The 21,256-nt window shown below is 46.3% G+C and overlaps 2 protein-coding genes and 1 long non-coding RNA gene across 6 annotated transcripts; 1 reads left to right on the top strand and 2 right to left on the bottom strand.

Moving 5' to 3' along the window:
• Window positions 1-1,120: 1,120 nt before the first annotated feature.
• On the bottom strand, window positions 1,121-10,676 carry LOC139599647 (uncharacterized). Of its 2 annotated transcripts, XR_011682284.1 has the most exons (3): window positions 10,573-10,676; window positions 2,081-2,181; window positions 1,121-1,806 (listed from the first exon to the last, which is right to left on the bottom strand). It is a non-coding gene; the product is annotated as an uncharacterized lncRNA (long non-coding RNA). The 2 variants fall into 2 exon arrangements; XR_011682283.1 differs by having other exon boundaries at window positions 1,121-2,181.
• On the top strand, window positions 4,446-19,441 carry EPB42 (erythrocyte membrane protein band 4.2). 2 transcript variants are annotated; one of them, XM_071447115.1, is made up of 13 exons: window positions 4,446-4,590; window positions 6,045-6,230; window positions 6,884-7,114; window positions 7,706-7,824; window positions 8,810-8,932; window positions 9,280-9,454; window positions 10,097-10,235; window positions 10,621-10,724; window positions 11,047-11,289; window positions 12,130-12,444; window positions 12,885-13,045; window positions 13,288-13,421; window positions 15,197-19,441. In XM_071447115.1, the coding sequence occupies exons 1-13, from the start codon at window positions 4,581-4,583 to the stop codon at window positions 15,267-15,269; spliced, it is 2,013 nt and encodes a 670-aa protein (XP_071303216.1). In that variant the 5' UTR covers window positions 4,446-4,580; the 3' UTR covers window positions 15,270-19,441. The 2 variants fall into 2 exon arrangements, with proteins under 2 accessions (XP_071303216.1, XP_071303215.1); XM_071447114.1 differs by lacking the exon at window positions 15,197-19,441 and adding an exon at window positions 14,336-14,593.
• On the bottom strand, window positions 15,158-21,188 carry CCNDBP1 (cyclin D1 binding protein 1). 2 transcript variants are annotated; one of them, XM_071447117.1, is made up of 11 exons: window positions 21,038-21,188; window positions 20,887-20,946; window positions 20,175-20,254; window positions 19,533-19,614; window positions 18,983-19,079; window positions 18,645-18,718; window positions 18,271-18,347; window positions 17,393-17,646; window positions 16,955-17,015; window positions 15,900-15,946; window positions 15,158-15,546 (listed from the first exon to the last, which is right to left on the bottom strand). In XM_071447117.1, exons 1-11 carry the CDS (start codon window positions 21,102-21,104, stop codon window positions 15,438-15,440), a joined length of 1,008 nt encoding a protein of 335 aa, XP_071303218.1. In that variant the 5' UTR covers window positions 21,105-21,188; the 3' UTR covers window positions 15,158-15,437. The 2 variants fall into 2 exon arrangements, with proteins under 2 accessions (XP_071303218.1, XP_071303217.1); XM_071447116.1 differs by having other exon boundaries at window positions 17,393-17,724.
• Window positions 21,189-21,256: the final 68 nt, after the last annotated feature.

A 21,256-nucleotide genomic window follows, 5' to 3' on the forward strand; every position in this document is an offset into this window, starting at 1 on the left:
TACTCAGCCAAAATAAAGTGATGCAATGTGAACGGAAACGAATAAAAAGGTACCAGGGACTATACTGTAAAGACAGTGTCACCTTTCTCATTCTCTAGCCTGTTTTATGGGCCTTCACACATACAATTACTAGTGGGAGCCATTATATAATTAAACTTGAAGGGGAAGACCAAGTGTGATGGTTTGCAGCATTACAGCCTGTAGCAATAATAGCAGCTGGATTTCCAAGGAACATCATTTAAAATCACTGGTTTTATAAGCTTCATAGAATGCAATTTAATTATCACAGAATAATAAAATGGTCTGAGTTGGAAGGAGTCTTAGAGCTCATCTTGTTCCAGCTGCCTGCCATGGGCAGGGACACCTTCCACTATCCCAGACTGCTCAGAGCCCATCCAGCCTGGCCTTGGACACTTCCAGGGATGGAGCAGCCACAGCTTCTCTGGGCACCCTGTGCCAGGGCCTCAGCACCCTCTCAGGGAAGGATTTCTTCCTAATATCCCAATCTAAACCTGCCCTTCTCCAGCTTAAGGCCAGACCCTGGTGAAGTCCCTCTCCAGCCTCCTTGTGAGTCCCTTTTAGGCACTGGAAGGAACTACAAGGTGTCCCTGAAACCTTCACTTCTCCAGGCTTACGTCCACTAAATATGTTTTATTCAGTACTAGCCAAAGTGCTATCCAAGCAGCTGACATAATTAAATTCTAGAATTAAATTTATCATTTAATCTTATTGCGAGAAGGAAAATACAGCAATAAGATATGGCAGTGATACAACAGAACTCTCTTCTTATGGCTGGAAAAATGAGAAAATAGAAAAGTAGAAAAAGAAGGACATCAGAAAAGTGTACAAAAATTCACAATTAACAGTCACTCTTCCTCATCCCTCAAAGCTGCTTAAAGCAGATCATCATTCATGAGGGAGGCATTGTGCCACCCGTATCTAAATCCCTAATGTGTCCATGCACTCCTTGCAAAGTTAACAAGCCAATCTAGCAAAGCTCTGAATGTTCCTAAGAGACAATTTGACTTTTTCCTCCTGTCAGTCAGTACTGCCCAGCAATGAAGGACCAGCCTCCCCCATGCACACAAACTGACCCTGGGACACAGATTAAACTGAGAACTCATTTAAATATTTCTTTAATTTAAAGCCAACAAAATCTTCAAAACATGCAAAGTCCTATTTTATTACATCAATTACAATATTTTGTCACCCACACATAAACTTACAGTGGATGTGGAAGCTTGGTAAAACTAGTCAGCCCAGAGAGACTGGAATGAAGGTTGAAAAGGACACACACACATACACACAGGAATTCAGATTTCTCCAGGCCAGGGAGAGGGGAATTGGTAGCTTTGCACCTATCAATTAAGTCTTGCAGGATCTTGGAGAGTCAGGGTAGACAATCCTCCACTAGCCTCAGAAAAGGCCTTGAGGTAGTGATGGTATTTCAGAAAATCTCATTAAATCTTACAAGAATGCAGACCGATATTACATTTTACGCACAGTACAGCCAAAACATTCAAATTCCTTCAGTATTCCTTCTTAAACACAATCCAGGCAATTATTTCAGACCGTGTTTGTCACAGGAGCTTGGGATGACCTCATCCTAATTAATCACCTGTAAAGGAAGGCTGCAGTTCAAAGGGAAGCCAGGCTCTGGAGCCTGAGCCAAGTTCCAGGCTTTGCAATACTCGCTGGGTTTGCACAGTGTCAGCATTTTCATCTGCCCCCAGCAACCACACCCAGCTCAGTTTGGGTGTGAAAATGCAGATCCGGCCAGTGCCATGCAGGAGAAACACATTCCTCCTGCATGAGACATCAGACAACTGTTCAATTATGCTAATGATTATTACAGAGAAAAACATGTAAGTGCCCGAGGAAGGATTTAAATTGCTTTTGTTAAACCTGCAATCTTTACACAGCCCTTGGTCAGTCAGTGGGAGTCGGGGCAGTGCAATGGCTAATTGTCAGTATTTTTCTTTATAAATATGCAGTTTAAACAAGAGCATGCCCAAGAGGCTGACCCAGCCAGCCCTCATTCCAGTCTGACCACTCCAAAAAAAATCCAAGGAGCACTCACCGATATGACACCTTCATAACCATGAATTGGTCTTGAAGCACACTGAAATCAGCCTCCAGGGTAGTGAATGTTTCTCCCCATCATTCTGTTCTTCTAAGTTTCTAGATTCAAATTAAAAAATAAAAAATCAGCCAGAAATAGCTGAAGTTTCTGGTTTGAAATCACATTGTTCTGCCACTAAAGCCTCACTGCTTTACCTCTTGGTCTGTCCCTCTCCTGTACTACATGTGGAGGGCACTGAAAAAGATAAAACCAAAGGCACAGTGTAACTGTTTCTGGTTGCTCTAAAGCAACAAAAAATTCCCCTCAAAATAAAAATTCCTATCTAATTCATGGATGTGCCACATCAAAGCTGGAAATGTAGACACAATAAAAGGGTGTATATAATTTTTGATCACTATATTCAGAGAGAGATCCAATTATTAAAGATGCTCACTCAGGAAACAGTTTAAGCTTCTATTTTTAAAGGTAATAAAGTTTTTATGGATTTATGTTTGGACCTGTAAAACAAGTATTCCTACACACCATAAGATAATAAAGTAATATCCAGGCAGGATGGACACTTTCAAGGATCTTATGGATTACTTTTCCTCGAGATTTCTAGGAGCACGTCAGGGATGCAGTGGATAGAGAAGTGACAAAACCAAATTAAGAAAGGCAAGTGCTGGATTCTGCACCTGGGATGGGGCAGCCCTGGATGTAGGGACAGCCTGGGGACAGGGGTCATTCTCACCAGATGGAATGCCAGTACAAACACTTCAGTACTACGTGCAGAAGTCTCTTTTGGGTGTTAACCTTCTCCATGGGCTTTTTCTGCCCATTTTAGTGCCAAGAAAGACACGAAGGGACGATAAGTAGGTCTCTTTTCAGAGTTGGAGTGCAGGAAATGCTACTTGCAGTTGCCAATTTGACCAAGAGATGGTACTGTGTGTATGCACAGTCGTTACAAGCCAGTGATGATGGGATAAATACCTCCCTGTATCTAAACCACTCTGATTTAGAGGTTCAAAACTCATACATTTACTGTAAAGGTGCATTTAAGAACATTGAGCATGCAAAGAAAGTCAGAAGTTTGAGCACAGTCGGTTTACAATTTGCATAGACTGAAAGAGCACAAATCAGCCATTGCACACTGTGTTTAGCTCCTTATGTAAGAAACAAGTTCAGGACCTACACAAAAATCATATATAATTGACATTGAGCAGTATAAGCTGACAATAAATAAAGACTTTTCCGGAAGATTTTCCCAATATTCTTCTTAGTGTTCCCAACTTTTGCAAATCTGGTGACCTCCAGGCTTTGTAATAAAAGTCAGGACTTTGTAATGAAAGTCAGAGCAGTCAAAGCTCACATGAGGCAGGAGCATTGTTACAAAGAAGGGAACAATCTCCTGGGCTGCCTCAGGTAAAGGATTGCCAGCAGGTCCAGGGAGCTGATTCCTGCCCTAGGCAGCGCTGCTGAGGCCACACCTGCAGTGCAGTGCCCAGAGCTGGGCTCCTCACTGCAGAGGGGAGCAGCAGCCCTTGGTGACCCTGCTGGAGCAGGGGCTGGGACAAGATGACCTCTGAGGTCCCCTCCAGCCTCAGCCACTCTGCAGTTATCCTGTGAATCTATACAGGTAAGGCCATGCTGTAAAAAACCAAAACTCAAGAGAGTTTGTTTCTAGCTTAAATGACACATGTAAGCAAACAATTGTAAAATTTAATAAAGGAATACTAGAAAACCACCAAACTCACTGGACTATATTATGTACTTCTCAATTTATTTTTGAGTTTGTTGGAGATGATAGGTTTCTGCAAAACTATTGATGACTCACTCCAGAGTGAAAGCTGTTCATTTCTGATATCTTATTTCTTGTCCTTTGACCAATTATTATCAATCCAGTGACATTCTTTTTATATTACAGCAACTTTAGGAACCTATTTAGTCCAAGTCTCCCGCTCAATATTTTTAAATAATCTCCATTAAGCTACACAAATTCAGTTGTTTCTTGTAACATATTTTCTCATTTTAAGTGGTTTCACTTTTCTGAATTAGGCACAAGAGCAATGGATGCCCTGAGTGTATTTTTTAACTCCTTGAAGGGTTTAGGATCTAAGTAGCCTGGGGTCAATGTTGGACAGCAGTTGTCCAAAACTGCCATTGGAAGTGCATCTGTGCATTGTTCAGAGCCATATTAAGACCTGCATTTCCTACTCTGGGCTCCTCAGTGCACAGCTCCTTGAAGGAATTGTCACTGGCTGTCTCCAAATGCTTCACAGCCTGCTGTGGAACTTCACCTCATCTGTAGCCTGTCTTCAGTGTGTCTGAGAGATAAAAGAGTCCTCAACATCTGCACACCAGATAAGCTGGAGAGGTGGCAACACCACGTCCCACCCTGTGCAAAGAAATCAAGCAAACAGCTTTGCAAGAGGACAGTTTTTAACACAGCTGGAGGAAGGAGCCACTGCCCACCAGAGCAAGCAGAGGCTGAATATTTTCATGGTACCCAGAACCAGCCATGGGCCAAGGTAAGCAAAAATCATTTTTGTTAGCTCCAAGCATTTGCCAGCTGTGTGTCAGGAAGAACAGTTCAAGCTCCAAGACAGAGTTCATGAGGCTTGGGGAAGGGCTGAGCTTGCAGGGCAGGAGCCAAGTGCTCTAAAGGCTTGGGGAGCTCAGTCTGCATGGCAGACTGCACAAAAAGGCTCAGCAATCAAAAGCTGGAATTGATGCCTGAGAGGAGGCTGAGGAGCAGCAAGAAGCAGCTAAGGCAGACAGGTGAAGGTTTGGAAGCAAAGGTGATGAATCCTCAGCACAGGGAATGAGGGGGTGGGAGGAATTAAGGAGACAGCACAACTGAAACAGAGAGATGCCCAAGTGTTTGAGCCTCTGGAGCAGGGAAACAAGGCTCCAGACAACCTTGAAGAAAGTGACACTGAGATCCATGAAAAGTCATCTGATGGAGAGGGAGCCAGACTCTACTCACTGATCTACAAGACAGACAGAACAGACATCTTCATCGCAGAGAAGAAAACAGATGAGGTCAGAGCTGGCTCCATAAGGCCTGAACTGGTGCAGGGCTCTGGACTGGGACAGCCATGAGGGGATTTGAAAGCCAGACCAGAATCTTTCACTGAAAACATCACATGGGAAAAAAATTATATGGGGAAAAGAGAAACAGAGCACACAATCCAGTAAGAGTCCCCAACAAACACAGAAGGGACAACCACAATGGGGGAAGGTATCAATGCAGAGGGCAAGTCAGGACAAGACATCAGGAGAAAGCAGAGCAGTGAAATCTGCAAAGAGAGCAGTTATGGCTTCAGCACAGGAGCAATCAGTTTAGACAGCAGAGAAATTATCTATGGATTTAAAAGTTTTTAGCTGCAACAGAGAGAGGAGCGTGGGTCAGCAAGGGGAGGTGGGTGACAGCATGTGTCACATAAGGGGCAGCAGTTACAACCCACAGGGCCAAGGATCTTAGTGATGGGCTACAAGCCAAAGAGGTAAATAAGGTCAGGATGATCCCAAAGCTGAGACAAAACAGGGAGTAACTGGGTGCTTGAAATTGTGACAATTTTTTTTCTGTCTTCTGGTGCTGGACAGGAGCACATATGATGTGTATAAAGCCTGTGTAGGAGACAGGAGGAGGATCTTTCCTGTCTCCTGCATGGCATTGTCAGCTGATGTGGTACAAAGCAGGAAAACTGGTGTTTGATCCAGGTGTGCATTTGAACCAGCAGTGAAGGTTGCACTTAATGATGTCAGGTGTAAGCAAAGGCAGCTCAACAGTCACCCAACCCCAGACCAGCCAAGCTCAGAGTGAAGTCCCCACCATTACTGGACAGAAAGTCTCAAAGGCAGGGGGAGAATGGGTGTTTCTCCACTCAATCAGCTGTTTGTGTGCCCCAGAATGTGGCTCAGGGCCTGACTGCAGCCAGCTCACAGCCCCAAACTCATTCTGTATCTTCTCACACTACAGGTCTGAGCATCCAAAAATGTGATTTCATGATCCCAGAGAATAACAAAAGCCACCACACGGAAGAAATCAGCACTAAAAGGCTCATAGTGAGGCGGGGACAGCCATTCACCATCACTGTGAGCTTCTCAGCTCCAGTACACAACTACCTGAAGCAGATGAAGAGGACCTTCCTCATCGTACAGACAGGTAAGGCCAGTACAAACCTACCAGAGCTCTGCTCCTCCACCCACCTGAGGAACAGAGCTGGGCCAAAAGCCATCTCCAGAGCTGGGCAGGGGTGCCAAATTTAGATGTGGGGCCAGTGAACTGTTTATGTGAGGCAAAGCAGAGTGTCCTGCAGGATCACAACCAGATCCCTTCCAGAAGAGACACTGCACACAACCACCAACACAGCTTCACTATTCCATGGTTACAAAATGCCCGTGGGATCTCTTCTGGCTTTTGGGGTTAGGAATGTTCAAACCTAGCTGGCCTGTCACAGGTTTTTCTGTTAGAGTGTTTTCTAGTGAGAGCCCTGAGAAGGGCAGCAGCTTTCAGCCCCAGCTTGTTTCACCATATTGTGAGCACTGGGCTCTGACTTCTGTTACAAGACACCAAATTCCACAGGAACAGCAGGGCTGCACCATTCTGGCCGCTACAAATCTAGGGAAAGCACATCTCACTGTCAAGCAGGGAGGCCTGAGTGCATTCCTGACCTTGGCAAGGTTCAGCTGCTAAAGGGTCACGGCCCTCTCACAAGGAGAGCTGTGGCTCCAGAGATAGACAAGGTCCCTGCAGGCTGCACAGGTGAGGAATAAACAATGTTTGGAATAAACACAACCAGATTTCTTTGTCTGCAGGACCACATTCTTCCAAAGCAGGTGAAATCCAGGCTGAATTTCCCATCTCCAGCCTGGGAGACCAGAAGCAGTGGAGTGCAGCAGTGGAGGAACAGGACCCAAACTTCTGGACCCTGCGTGTGAACACACCTGCCAATGCCCCCATTGGCCAGTACACTCTGCTTTTCCGTGCCTCCAAAGCCCCTCAGCTCCTGGGCAACTTCACCCTCCTCTTTAATCCCTGGTGCAGAGGTAGGTGGTCAGAAAGAGAAAGGCAGGCTGGGATCAGCCACTTCACAAAAACCACTTTGGAGCTGTGGCACTGCCTCCATGGAGGGAGGCTGGGGCTGACTCACCCAGTGCTCCCTCCACTCCTGCCCTGCTCCCCACAGCACCTCAGGAGAGAGGTAGGGGCTCATAAAGCCCAAATTTTCCTGCCTCAGCACTTCTGCCTCTTCCTGGAGTACTGCACTGCAAGAGCCCTGTCCTTCTGCTAAGGGAAAAAATGTTTGTGTGTTTCCTATAATAGAGATTTTAGGATGAGTCAAGATTGTAGTTGGTTTGGTTAAGGCCACTGTATCCTTCTTAGTATTAGACCTCATCAGCCAGGAGAGTAGAAGAGCCAGCCAGTGCAACAGCCTGGGTCCAGAGGAGCTTTTTGGACAAGGCAATGGAGATGACAATGAAATTCTTCTTTGCTGTCTGATTTACAGTCTGAGGTATTTTTCAGGGCAGAATGCCAGGGACTGCCAAACCACAGTGGAACCTGCTGATGCATGAGAGATGCTAGTGCATCTGAGACCAGCAATGCTTTCTTCCTGATGCTTTTTTCCTCTAATCCAGATGATGAGGTGTTCCTGGCTAATGAGGCACAGCGGCAGGAGTGCATCTTAAACCAAGATGGCATCATCTACCAGGGGACTGAAAATGCAATCCTAGCCCAACCCTGGGACTTCAGTCAGGTAAGCAAGAGGTCCAGTATGTCTGTGCTCTCTTCCAACCACCAGCAGAGAAAAGGGGCATAAACCTGGTGTGTACATGGAACTCTGAGGAAAGAGCTCTATTCATCTCCATGTTCTCTGCACCCACCACCTCCTGTGCAGGAGAACAGGGACCTGTCTATGAAGTCCTGTAACCCAGCACATGAAATTTTAGCTTCCTTCTCAGGCTGCCCTCTATAAAGGAGTGCATTGTTCTGTATCTGAGCTTTGTGTGCCTTCCTTTCATCAACAGGTATAAAAGCATTTAACAGAGCTCAATATTACTGTCTCTATCTTACAGGTAAAGTGAGGACAAAAAGATCTTTCTGTTTGTCTGAGGCCATCTGACATAGCCAGTGATTATTTCACTTTTGTGCCAGCAGATCATAAAAGTATCTCTGTGCCAGAAAAGTGTTGTCACCTTATCACAGGGGCTCCATACTGTTATCTCCTTATCACAAAAGTTTCATACCTGCTTGGTGTTTTTCATGGGCAGCTCCTCAGAGCACTGACTCTTTCTCCTTCACAAAGCAGCCACTGACTCCAGTTTCCTTCTCACCCAGCCACCCCACTCTTTTATAGCACTCTTCTTCTCATTGGTCACAGCTGTGGCCTGTTAAAGTCAGGCCTGTTCCTAATCTTTGCTAATTGGCCCAGCTGCAACTCCTTAGGGGTGAGATTACTTTCTACACCATCTTTATTTTCTTATATTCTATCCCCCTACAGAAAAGCATCAATTTCCCTCAATCAGGGAACACAGTATCATGCTGATGCATTCCCCACCTTCAATAAAGTTGGAGGTCTGTCCTCAGCTCCCCCTGCAGATCTCTGCCCTCCTTCACAGCCCACTTACCTAAAACCATCAGCAGAAAGGGAGAAACAATCTGCACAGTCACAAACCCTCATAGGGACTCAAGAGAACAAAAGTTCACGGAGAATTTCCTGCAGTGATGTGCTCTTGTTTCAGTTTGAGGAGGATATGCTTGACATCTGCTTCATCCTGCTGGCTCTGGGGGAGCACTCCCAAAGAGAAAAGGATCCTGCCCAGCGCAGAAGCCCTGTCCACGTCTGCAGAGCAGCTGCTGCCATGGTAAGGAGGGCACAGAGCAGCCCTGACCTGAGCTGGGGGCACCTTCTCACCCCCAAACCACTGACCAAAGAGGAAGCCTGTTCCAAACAACACCTCCTGCCCATCTGCAGCCTGTCCTGGTACTCCCTCAGCAGACACGTAGTGCTGCAGGAGGTTCTTAGCAGTGAAAATGCACTTGCTGAATAAATCTCAGAGGAGACTGCTGCCCCTGTTCTGCTCAACCATGACACACAAAAAAGTCCTTCTGGTTTCATCTGCTTTGGGAGCAGCTTCCACAAACAGGATCAGATGGACCTACCAAAGAGAGGCAATTCCTTCCTACATCTTTCTCTCCTCCTTCTCTGCAGCTGAACTGCAGTGAGTTTAGAAGCCTGACAGAATATGAGCCTGGGCAACACCATAATGGGACACCCCCTTCCAAGTGGCTGGGAAGCAGCCCCATCCTCCAGCAGTGGATTGCATCCCAGTTCCAGCCCGTGCGCTCCGGGAGGTGCTGGGTGTTTGCTGCAGTCCTGTGCTCAGGTACAGGGAGGTGCTGGGTGTTTGCTGCAGTCCTGTGCTCAGGTACAGGGAGGTGCTGGGTGTTTGCTGCAGCCCTGTGCTCAGGTACAGGGAGGTGCTGGGTGTTTGCTGCAGTCCTGTGCTCAGGTACAGGGAGGTGCTGGGTGTTTTTTGCAGTCCTGTGCTCAGGTACAGGGGTGTTTGCTGCAGTCCTGTGCTCAGGTACAGGGAGGTGCTGGGTGTTTGCTGCAGCCCTGTGCTCAGGTACAGGGAGGTGCTGGGTGTTTGCTGCAGTCCTGTGCTCAGGTACAGGGAGGTGCTGGGTGTTTTTTGCAGTCCTGTGCTCAGGTACAGGGGTGTTTGCTGCAGTCCTGTGCTCAGGTACAGGGCTGCTACAGCCTTTCATCCTCGGGGGAGAGGCACATCTATAGTGTCGACCACACCCAGCATCACTGCCTTTGAGATGAGAGGATCAGTACATCCATTCACTGAATGCACATGTGAAATTTATTTCCTGAGGGAGGGATGCCTTTTGCAAAGTCCAAACAGCAATCCTGGTGCCATTCCTAACAGGCCTAGCACCAGAAGAGGCTCTACATCTATCAGCAGAGGCACCCTTGGGGCAGGGTGCACAACTGATTCACAGCTCTCTCTTCTGCACAGTTTTGAGGTGCCTGGGAATTCCCACCAGGGTGGTCACTGGCTTTACCTGGGCTCACAACACCAAGAGCAGCCTGAGTGTGGATGAGTACTATGATGAGGATGGGACACTGCTGACACAGGACAAGAGTGCTCGTGTCTGGTAAGAACACATGGCAGGGCCCCAGCAAGAATTTGAGCCAATACTTGGACATGGGAAATGAAAGCCAGGGGAAAGGAAAGAGGTAAAACAGCTGCAAGGAGGTGACAGGAGACAGCTCAGCTGAAATCCTGTCTACAAGACTTGTTCTTGATAAACTGCTGCAACCCAAACTCAAGAGTGCCTTGTTTCTAGAGCCCACAAAGGAAGAATGGTAGCCCAGTCCTGCTGCAGAAACTCCACTTGTTTCTCCACACACAACTCTTGCTCTTCTCAATATGAACTGAACTCCTTCAAGGGAGCACTAACAAGCTGCGGTTTGGCAAAAGCTTTACTGTACCTCAGGGCTCAGTCCCTGGATGTAAGCTCATGCTGTTGGCTCTTGCAGGACCTTCCACGTTTGGAATGAATGCTGGATGGCTCGTTCAGACTTGCTACCAGAGTACAGTGGGTGGCAGGCACTGGATGCCACCTGCCAGGAAAAAAGCAAGGGTAAGATATCAGAGCAAGGGTAAGATATCAGAGCAAGGGTGGGAGGAAGTGAAGCAGGGGCAAATAAAGCTGTTCAATATTCCTCCTTTCCCACCTTCCAGGGGAAAGATGCAAAAAGACAGGAACTTACTCACCCTGTTGACTTTAGGCACAAAACTATCATTTATCTGTTTGGTTTGTGCAGCTCATGTGGTTCTAAGAGCTCTATCACTGCTTCCTAATGGCCTCCTAAACTAGATATTTCACCAGTATAGGTGTAAACTAAGGATGGGTTTAGTTGGGAAAGCATCTGAATCTTAACTGGAGCACATTTTCTCTTCAGGTCTATCCTTCTGTGGGCCAGCCCCTGTTCATGCCATCAAGGAAGGGGACACACAGGTTGATTATGATGTCTGCTACTTCTTTGCTGCCATCAATGCCAAGTGTCACGTGTGGATACACAAAGCAGATGACACCCTCAAGCCAGCTTTTGGTGGCACAAAATACACTGGTAACAACATCAGCACCAAGAGTGTGGGCAGTGAGCGCTGTGAGGACATCACACAAAACTACAAATATCCTGAAGGTATGGGCAGGCACAGGCTGAGCACATTCCCTGTCACTATCACAAATCAGGAGTAAAAGACCAGAGCAGAGCCAAACCAGAGCACCAGGGTCATCCACTTCTCACTACCTCCCCTTTTTCAGTGGCACTAGAACACCTCATTCTCTCTGTCTACAGAGCCAAAGGAGAGGTCATCACCCAAACTTCACCCTGCTTAATGGCATTAAGGTCTGTGGAACACCAGGTGTTTGTTCACCAAGCGCTTTCATGTCTGGAATACCTTTCTGATTTCTCTTATCTCTACACTCTGTACATCCACCTCCCATCACCTCTGTAATATAAATATGGATAGATGTATTTCAGACTCCAGCTTTCTGAAAAGGACTGTTGTGCTCTCAGATACTGCCTAAATCTCTCCCCCAACAAGCAGCTCCCCCCTTCAGAATCTGAGTGCTGTTTCCCTGGCTCAACCATTACACCCCCTCTTGACCTGTGGCTTTTTGTCTCCATGGCTCCAGGAGACAACTGCACCTTATCCACACATGAGAGTAGGAACTGTGCCTTAGCTACAGCAACAAAAATTCAGCTGCCTCCTCTACTCTAAGATATTTTTTAAAACCAAGGTGTTTTAAAAACTATGACAACTATTGCCAAGTAGAATCTGTCAGGCACATCCATTGAATATCCTGACAGCTGAAGCTGTCCAACTGATCCAACCAGAAGCACAAAAGGATATCTCTCTATGTTCTTAGAAACAGTTACCTACAGTACTACCAGGAGAAATCAGTGCCATTCTCCTGCTGCTTCTCACTAGTAAACAGGAAACAGAACCAAAGTATGGGCTTCCTTTTTTTGTGACAGGTTCTCTCCAGGAAAAAAAAGTACTTGACAAAGCCTGCAGAAACATGAAGGAACTTGAGACAACCAGCAGCAGCAGCACACAGTTTATATTCATTCCTACTGCTCTGGAAGAGCCAGTCAACCTTTTCATCCACTTCCAGTCAAGTTCTTTGCAACTGGGACAAGATATGACACTTTCCATTGAAGTGTTTAACCACAGTGATAGAGAAAAGGCTACTCATCTGGTAGTTGGGATCCAGGCTCTGCATTATAATGGTGTGCCCATTGCCCAGCTTTGGAAGGAGGAGTTTCATTTTAACCTCCACAGCAATTCAGGTAAGGACTCTCCTGGGTGCACAGCTAGAAAAGTCCTCTAGTGCTCTCATTTCAGAAAAGTTCTCCTAGCCCCAGGTTTACAAAAGGTTGGCTGAATAGTTGATTCTAGGAGATTCCCCAGAGAGATTGTGAAGTCTCCCTAATGGGAGATATTCCAGAATCGACTGGACACAATCCTGTGCCCCGGGGTGATCCTGCTTGGGCAGGGAGGTTGGACCAGATAATCCACTATTGTCCATTCCAACCTCACCCATTCTGTGAAATAAAACACTTAGGCAACATCACCTTAGAGATTTTCAATCTGCAAATCCACTTGAGGTCACTTTAGCATTTAAATGCTGCAGCTTTTAGTCCAATGTTGGGCACTGAACAGCCCTAGGTGTCATGCAGGGAAAGACCAGGCTGCATTCATCACTTCTTGCTTCACCACTCTGTTCCAGTCAATGACTTGAAGGTCTCTGTGCCTTACACATGGTTTGGAAAAGAGCTGGGAGAGAACCACCTGCTCAGGCTGACTGCTGTGCTCAGAGACGAGGACTCCTCCTTCATGTACCTGGCACAGGAAGAAATCAGCATTTGTGATTCCCCTCTCACCATTGAGGTAAGATTGGGCTGCCATTCTGCCACTGCAGTGGGGAGAAAACAGCTTTTACAGTCATAAGCAGCAAAACAATTCTGCTGAGTTCTGGGACTCTCTGAGAAAGCAGAGCAGTAGAAATTAAGCTGGACTTTGCCTCTTCTGGCAAATGGTACCTCAGGCACGGAAAAATCATACAGCTCCCTTTAATCATAGAAGAATATATTTTCTTCTCTCAGTTTCAGCCCATTTGCTTCTTTCAACAGTTCCCAGAAAACATGGTCCAGTATGAGCCCAGCACAGCCAAGATCAGCCTCCAGAACCCCCTCATGGAGCCCCTGGAGCAGTGTGTGATAGCAGTCACAGGGCGAGGGCTCATTTACAGACAAAGGAATTACAGGTAAGTGCAAAGTGATGATCCAAGAACAGCAAATGGAAAAAGAGACACAACACAAGCAAGAGAAACCCTTGCACAGGAAAGGCTGTCCCCAAAAATAACCAGGCAACAACATGGCAGGAAGATATCACCATGGCGTAAAAGCCCCGAGCATCCCATCCTTTATTAACAGATAATACAGATGATTTTCATGCTGAAAAGGAGAAAACCCAGCTAAGAGAACTTTCAACAGATGTGCAATATCCAAGTTGAAGCCAATATGGCATCTGTGAAAGCTTCAACATCAAAGGCATAGACAGCAAAAGGAAAACCTCCTGCCAACAAAAAGGATAACCAAAGAAATGCCACAAGGCTTAGTCAGAAACACACATGAAATAAGACAAAGTTAGAGGGTACTGAAATGAGCTATGAAATTTAGAAATTATTTGCTCTTGAGAAATCAATTACTTTCTAGTGAGCAACTTGAACATCCTTAAGTGGAGTGAAACTGTACTGTTTATGGCATCTTTCCATCCATTATCCACTGTAAAAAATAAAGACAGTGGTATCTTCCTCTTCTCTACTGAAGAACCAGGCAAATGTGACTTAGCTAAGAGCCACCAAAGGGGCTGGTAGCTTTTTTTCCTTTTGCTGTCTATGCTCCCCTTCACATGACAAACACCCCACATTTGTCTCAAGAAGCTGCATTAGGACAAAGTCCCCTTAGATATCTCCATGGAGAGCTTCAACTCTCCTGTCCTATCTCCCTCCCAAACTACTGTTAAATGACGATTTCAAGTTCAAGATTTCTTCTGTTTCTTTTCATTCCTTTCCTTCTTTTTGGCACCACATTCCTGTCTAGCTAATGCATATCCCAGACACAGGAAACTAAGAACACAAAGAGGGTGATTCCTGTATGATCCCTTCTCTCCTTTCAGGTTGGGCTCTGTGCAAGCTAAGAGCACTCAAGAGCTGGAAATCCCATTCACCCCCACCCGAGCAGGGCCCAGAAGACTCACTGCATGTCTTACCTGCCCCCAGCTCCACAACCTGAAGAGCTACAGAACAACCAACATTGCAGCTGCCTGAGGCCAGCTCAGAACAGGTCCTTACCAAAGAGAGGCTGTGATCTGTGCCCTGATCATGGGCAAGCACAGATGTTAACAGTTTATTAAAAAGTTATATTTAAAACCGTATCTGATTTTGATTATTTGCACAAACTCAACTCTCTCCCATCTGCCACCATGTCCGCTCTGCAGTTTTAGAAGCTGAGCCTCACTGTGACAAAGATGGGCTGAATGCTGAAGCAGACATGGCAGTTCTCACCACACCTGTGCTGAGTCCACCAGTGCTTAAGTCTTCTGCCCTACCTGTGAGAAAGTAAAGGGTATCCTGGAATTTTAAAGTGATGATAGACGTAGCATGTCTCAAGGGATATATATATAGATATAGAGATATAGATATAGGGGGGTATCTCCCCCTGTAGATCCTTGACATTGGTAAGGCAGTAAAAAATATTTTCTGCTGCTTTCTGAGAAAATAAGAGAAAGCTCATTCACTGGTCTCTAAGACAGTGAACAGGAAATAGATAGGAAATAGTAGCATTGCAGAACATTTTATAATTATTCACTGGGCTGCTTGCAAAAGAAGCAAGACCCTTTCATTCTGTATATATCCTTTATATATATATATATATATATATATATATATATATATATATCCTATATATATATATCTGAAGACAGATAAAGCAACTAATGTAAATCTAGCAATGTTTTATTTGTCTCTGAACCCCACAGTAGCTGTAATGTCCAAAGAATGGGGCACGTTCAGAAGCAGAACTGCATCATCCCAAGAATCCAAGCAAAATGACCCCTTTGCCATGGCAAAGGGCAACTTCCTGGAGAAGTTCTTCCAAGTAGCAGTGAATTTCTCTCCTCCACTGTTCTCATCACTTTCCAAACAGCCAAAGAACAGCAAAGTTCACTGGAAGTGCAGATGCCAGAGGCAGTGGCAGCAACACGCGGAGGCACAGAAGAGTTAAAGCTGACCCTGTGTGAAGTTCTTGACTTTGTTCATGTTGTGATCTACTGCACCAGTTAGAAACTGCACCCAGCCCTCCTCTGATGGTGGACATACATGGCTTGTCCTGCAAAAGGGGAGGAAATTCATTAGGGAAGCCTCCTGGTGTGTTATGCATCCAAACACGGGGGTATTGTGAAGCTCTGAATAACCACAGCAGTAAAACAGGGCTGCTCTAGCCCCAGAGGGCTTTGAGCAAGAACTCACACTCATGTGTCTGCAGTCCCAAACCCAAAATAAGGGAACCACCATCACCCCTAGCACCTTTTTCTCTTTCCCATCCCTTTGTGACCAGATAACATCATCATTGCTCTGAAATGCCAGCATCTACTGTCTAGAAATGAGTCATCTTTGACATGAGGCAGAAAGGAATCAACCTTCATAGCAGGGAACACACACAAAACTGTAGCTCATACTCACTTGGCAATCTCTAAGACTTTCGTTAATACTGAGGCCAATTTAGCAGCCTAGAAAGAAACAAAAGGGAAATAAGGTAAGCCAAATGAGAGGAAAAGGAGGGTCTGAACAGTACTGGAAAATAAAACAGGACTATAGGGATGCACAAAAGCCCAGAATGAATAAAACTGCCATGGATCCTGATGCAGAATGAAGTTATCCATCACTGCCATGCTGGAAGGGCCTCCCAACCTACTCCTGACTGTGACAGGTAAAAAAAACCACCTGTTTTTTAAAGCATACATTAATTTTTTTTTAATAAGCCTATTAGAAATTAGTAACTGATATTAAAGTACAAAGTTGCAAGTGATTGATTTTAATGCAATTTGATATTAAGTAATTCTTTTTTTATTAAAAAAAAAATCAAGCCACTGGCCAAAGGCATGAAACACAATTAAGAATAAAAGAAATCCCAGATACCAGGAGATTTGTACTTGATTTATGATGCCAGGGATGTTTCAAAGTTCAGTCAGGTTGCCAGAGGGTTGCCCAGTCAAGTTTTCAGTGTTGCCAAAGATGCAGACTCCATTGCTTCTCAAGCAGCTTGTTTCAGTGCTTAAATACACTCACTGTAAGAGTTTTTCATTTCATGGATAGCTTTATGTGAGCAAGACTGCACTACCCAAGAAAGGAAGTACATCAGCAGTACCTAGGCAGCCTTAGACATCACTTTCCTGAGGCTCTATCACTGCAAATCTCTGTGGATTATAGTTCAGAGCTGAAGCTTTAAGTACCTTGAAGAGGTACAGATGCAGAATGTGTGTCCACCTGAAGGAAGTTAAGTGTGCAAGAATAAATGGCACTCTTCATCCCTAAGAAATTATTACTGGGGCAGTCACTAGCACCCCTCTCTCCCTGAAGTCACGGAACCCCTCCAATCTGATTTCTTCCCATTCCCTAGAGCCAGGCCACTGTCCCAGGTGCAGGTACTCAGACACTGAGCTATCAGGACTGCAGACACTGAGCTATCAGGACTGCAGACACGCAGACACTGAGCTATCAGGACTGCAGATACTCACATTAAGTCGCACAGCCAATGGGTTCACAGGTGGGTACATGCTCAGTGCCAGCTCATCAACACTGGAACAGAAAAGAGGGGAGCAAGGAAGGAATGTTCTGATAGCACAACTCACACACCCTGGTCAAAGCCTGCCCCAATCCTGAATTGGTCAGGAACAACAGAGAGATGTCAGCTGTACCTATGGGATGCTTCCCACTGCCTTCTCAGTCATCCGTGTGTCCCTCTCACCATGGAGTGAGATGTGGTCATAGCTCCATCCCCTGTGCTTCTCTGCTGACCTACACAACCCTCAACAGCTTAACAGCCTTCCCACCACATCTGTGTCCACCACCTCCTCACAGCTCCAGTATCATAAAGGTTGTGTATCACTCAAGACCTCAAAGAAAGACCAGGACTGCTCTAGAGGGAAAAGCAGCAAGGGGAGAACCCTGCTTACCTTGGGCTGATCTCATTAGCAATGTCTGCCAGGTCATCCAGCTGTGCAATGTGCTCTGGAGAATCAGCTTTGCCATGGGCCTTCACTGCAGCCAAGACCTTCTTCAGGCAAGCTTTAGAAGCCTTCATCAGTCCCATGCAGGAGCTGAGCAGCTGCCTGTCAGCCTCTGACCAGTACGTGTCCCTGTTGCCCCGAAAGCCCAGCTCTTCATCTTCCATGATGTCCCCATAGGGATCCTGCCCTTCCACCAGTGCCTGAGAACACAGAGGCACTGAAAATCCAGAGCCTAGCATCAATTCCAGTAACACCCAGGAGCAAAGGGAAAGCATAAGCTAGACATTATAAAAGCAATTAATGGAGAAATCTCAGTTGGTTAATGCTAAAATGACTGGATTAAGAAAAACCATCAGTCTAACAGTGCAAACAGCAAGAACCTGGTGAACTCTTACATGATTCTAAATTGCCTCCCTCATTCCCAATTCAGGACATGGCTTTATGAAAATCTTATACAAAGTAAACCAGGCTTGAGAATAAAAACTCATTAAAATCCATGCATAAAACAATAATCTATGTCATGTCAGAGCAAATTGATATTAAAGCCTGTAAATAAAATAATTCCTGTGTTCCATCACTGAACCACCCTAGAGGGTGGCTGGGCACTGGAACAGGTTCCCCAGAGAAGTGGTCACAGCCCCAAACCTCCCAGAGTTCAAGAAGCATTTGGACAACTCTCAGGCACATGGTGGGATTGTTTGGGTGGTCCTCTGCAGGACCAGGAGCTGGACTTGATGATCCTCGTGTATCCCTTCCAATTCAGAATATTCTGAGTCTATGAACCCACCACTGCTTGTCCCTCTAAGGCTTAGGGGCTTCCTTACATGTTCCATCTCCTCCACAGCATCCTTGACCACACCTAGAGATGCAGCCAGAGCCGACACAACTGCTGCCTGGTTATCTGCAAAAGCAAAAGGATGAAAACTGTGGCACCCCACTGTTTCAAATCACTTTGCAACAACCTCCATCCAGGCTTGCAATCACTGTAGGATCAAACTTCCTGCAGAGCTCAGAGCTGCACTGTTGTCAGACAAAGAATCTGACCTGATTTCCAAGCTTATACATTTCAAAACCAGTCAAGTTTTTGAGTTATTCTCTATTCAGCTTTTATTGTACCAGCTGGAATGCCCTTGCAAAAGCTGTTGATATTCCAAGACAATGCATCCTGGAGCTGTTGCTCTGCATTTACACCACTCACCTCGTGGCAGGTTAGACACTTGCTCACAGGCCTCCCACACACCTCCAGTTGATATCAGCTGTTCCTGAGACAAGCTGAAACAAAACAAAACCCTCAAGGTCAGAGTCAATAACAGCACTGTGCTAGACTGTGGTTTGTTTCATTTTCTGCAACAACAAAGATGATAAACACCAGCAAAAGTTCTGCTGCAAAGATGTCACCAACCAGCTTGTCACTAGGATGCCAAGTCTGTGTAAAGCCCTCACTGCCTCCTGACAAGTATACTTGTATCATTTTCTTGCTTTTTTTCCCAAAAATTATCACAAAAATCACAGAACTGTGCAATTGAAAATGACAACCTCTCCACTGGGGCATTGAGAATTGTGTCTGTGAGCTGGATCATCCCTTCCACTACTTCAGTGGTAGCATCTCGAACCATCTTCCGAAGGGTAGTACCTGGGTGAGACAGAGAAAGAGCGAGAAAGTTGGCACAAAGACAGCACTGACAGAAAGCAAGTGCCAAAGATGAACACACAGACTGCTCTGTTTGTGTGGATACACTGTATAAATGAAGCTACATGTATTCTGAAGAAAGGAAAACCCTTCCCAGTTCCAAAAGAACTCTGGACAAGGATTTCAACACTTCATAAATTTCAATGCTCAATCAACTACACAACTTCCTACATCATCACTCTCCCACAGATGGAAACCTGTAGCAGCAGACAGACAAGTATCTCACTCATAAACACGTTCAAAGTCTACAGAACAGCTGATAATGGGATACCATGCTAATAAAAACTTGCTGATACCAGACCTCACTAGGCTCTGAAACACTGGGTTTCTCTATATAGTGGTGGTGAAAGAACCCTCATCCTATACAGTGGTGACTGCCTTGCTTCACTAGCTCACCTTGGCCCTTGGGTAGCCAGTAGTACACTGTGGCAACTGCAAGAATGGCATTTTGGACATCCTCACTCAGCTTCCGGCAGCTCTGAAAACAGAGAGGCAAAAGGATCACCCATGAGTAACACACAGCTGCACCACATTTAGAAATCCTCCCAAGCAATCACTGGCTTTCAGACTGCTCTGAGTAAACAAATACAGCACAAGAAGAAGGCACCGTAAGCAAGCTGTATGCATCTTAGCCTGCCTCATGATTTAGTAACAAAACACTCCCTGGTGTGGTGGTCATGCATCAGAAAAGAAAAAGTAACTTAGATCATTATTCTGAAATGAAGGTCTTTTTTTTTCCTCTCCTCTGAACACCTGTATGATAAACTTCTCCCAACTGATAGCAAAAATATTGCATATTCTTTGTTAAACCTAAGGTCTGTATTCTCCAATAATCTGTCTCTATCAGCAACAAGTTGTAGCTGTGAAAGAATATAAGAACATTTTTATTTAGTATATCTCCCTACCTTAGAGAAATTTGTTCTCTGGGCAGTTTTTGGATTATATTAATACACTCTACAGTACACAGCCCATTTAGTCAAATGACCTGGATCTTGCAAACACACTGCAATTTCATGGTCTGTCAAGGCTTTCTCTCACCTCTGCAGAAGGTAGTGGAGGCCTTGAGAATGCCAGACTCAGCTTTGTAGCTTCCTGTGATGTTACTTGGAATGTCTGACCTAAAAAATAATCCAGGAGCAAAAGAAGAGAAAGTAACTCAGGTAAAAGATAAAAGAACAGAGGAGCAGCTCTGATTCTACTGCTTGTTTACCATTTCACCCAAGCCATACAAACGTATACACTAAACCCCACTACAAAGAAAAACTCCCTGCTGCATTTGTGCCATGCATTGCTTCTGTCTGCTTTTTCTCACTTGGCTGGTAGTGTACCCCAGTCTGCATCCTGGTTCATGACCTGTTCACCAGGATGTGCCAGGAGGCTTTAACAGGGACCTTTATAAACCTTGTGTGAACGGTTCTATATCGGCCTTTGCTTTGCCACACCTTGGAGCGTTTGGTGACCAGTTAGGGTGGTCAGGCACTGGAACGGGAGGTGGAGGAGCCACTAACCCTGGGGATGTTCAGGAGGCTGGATCTGGCACTGACGTGCTTTATGGTTTACAGCTGAGCAAACGATTAGCGGCTGAACTTGATGATCTTCAAGATCTCTCTCTTCCAAGCTTGCCCATTCCGTGACTCCGTGAGTGGAGGGCACGCCCCTCAGCCGGAGACCCGCGGGGATGGCGGCCCTGCCCCGGACAGGCCCCGGCACCCCCGAATCCCGGCCCGGCCCGGCCGCTCCCCGCCCGTACCTAGCGCGTCCCAGAAGCGCGGCAGCTCGAACGGCTCTCGGCCCTCGCTCGGCTCTCCCTCTGCAACGGCACAGACACAGCTCAGCCCACGGGGAGCCGGCCCGGCTCGGCCCGACCCCCGCCCGGCCCCGGCCCCGGTCCCGGTCCGCACCTCGCAGCCGCGCCAGCACCGCCCGCAGCGCCCCGCGCACGTCCCGCAGCGGCTCCCGCGCCTCCATCGCTGCGGGGCGGCCCCGGAGCGCCTCAGAGGCGCGTCACGTCCGCTCCGGGAGCGGCCCCGCCCCATGGACACGGCCCCGTAAAGACAGCCCCACCCCATAGAGACAGCCCCATAGAGACAGCCCCGCCCCATAGAGACAGCCCCGCCCCA

This window comes from Agelaius tricolor, unplaced genomic scaffold (genome assembly GCF_023055355.1).
Source record: "Agelaius tricolor isolate 1412-34295 unplaced genomic scaffold, bAgeTri1.0.p SCAF_23, whole genome shotgun sequence".
In the NCBI taxonomy this organism is placed as follows: Eukaryota; Metazoa; Chordata; class Aves; order Passeriformes; family Icteridae; genus Agelaius; species Agelaius tricolor.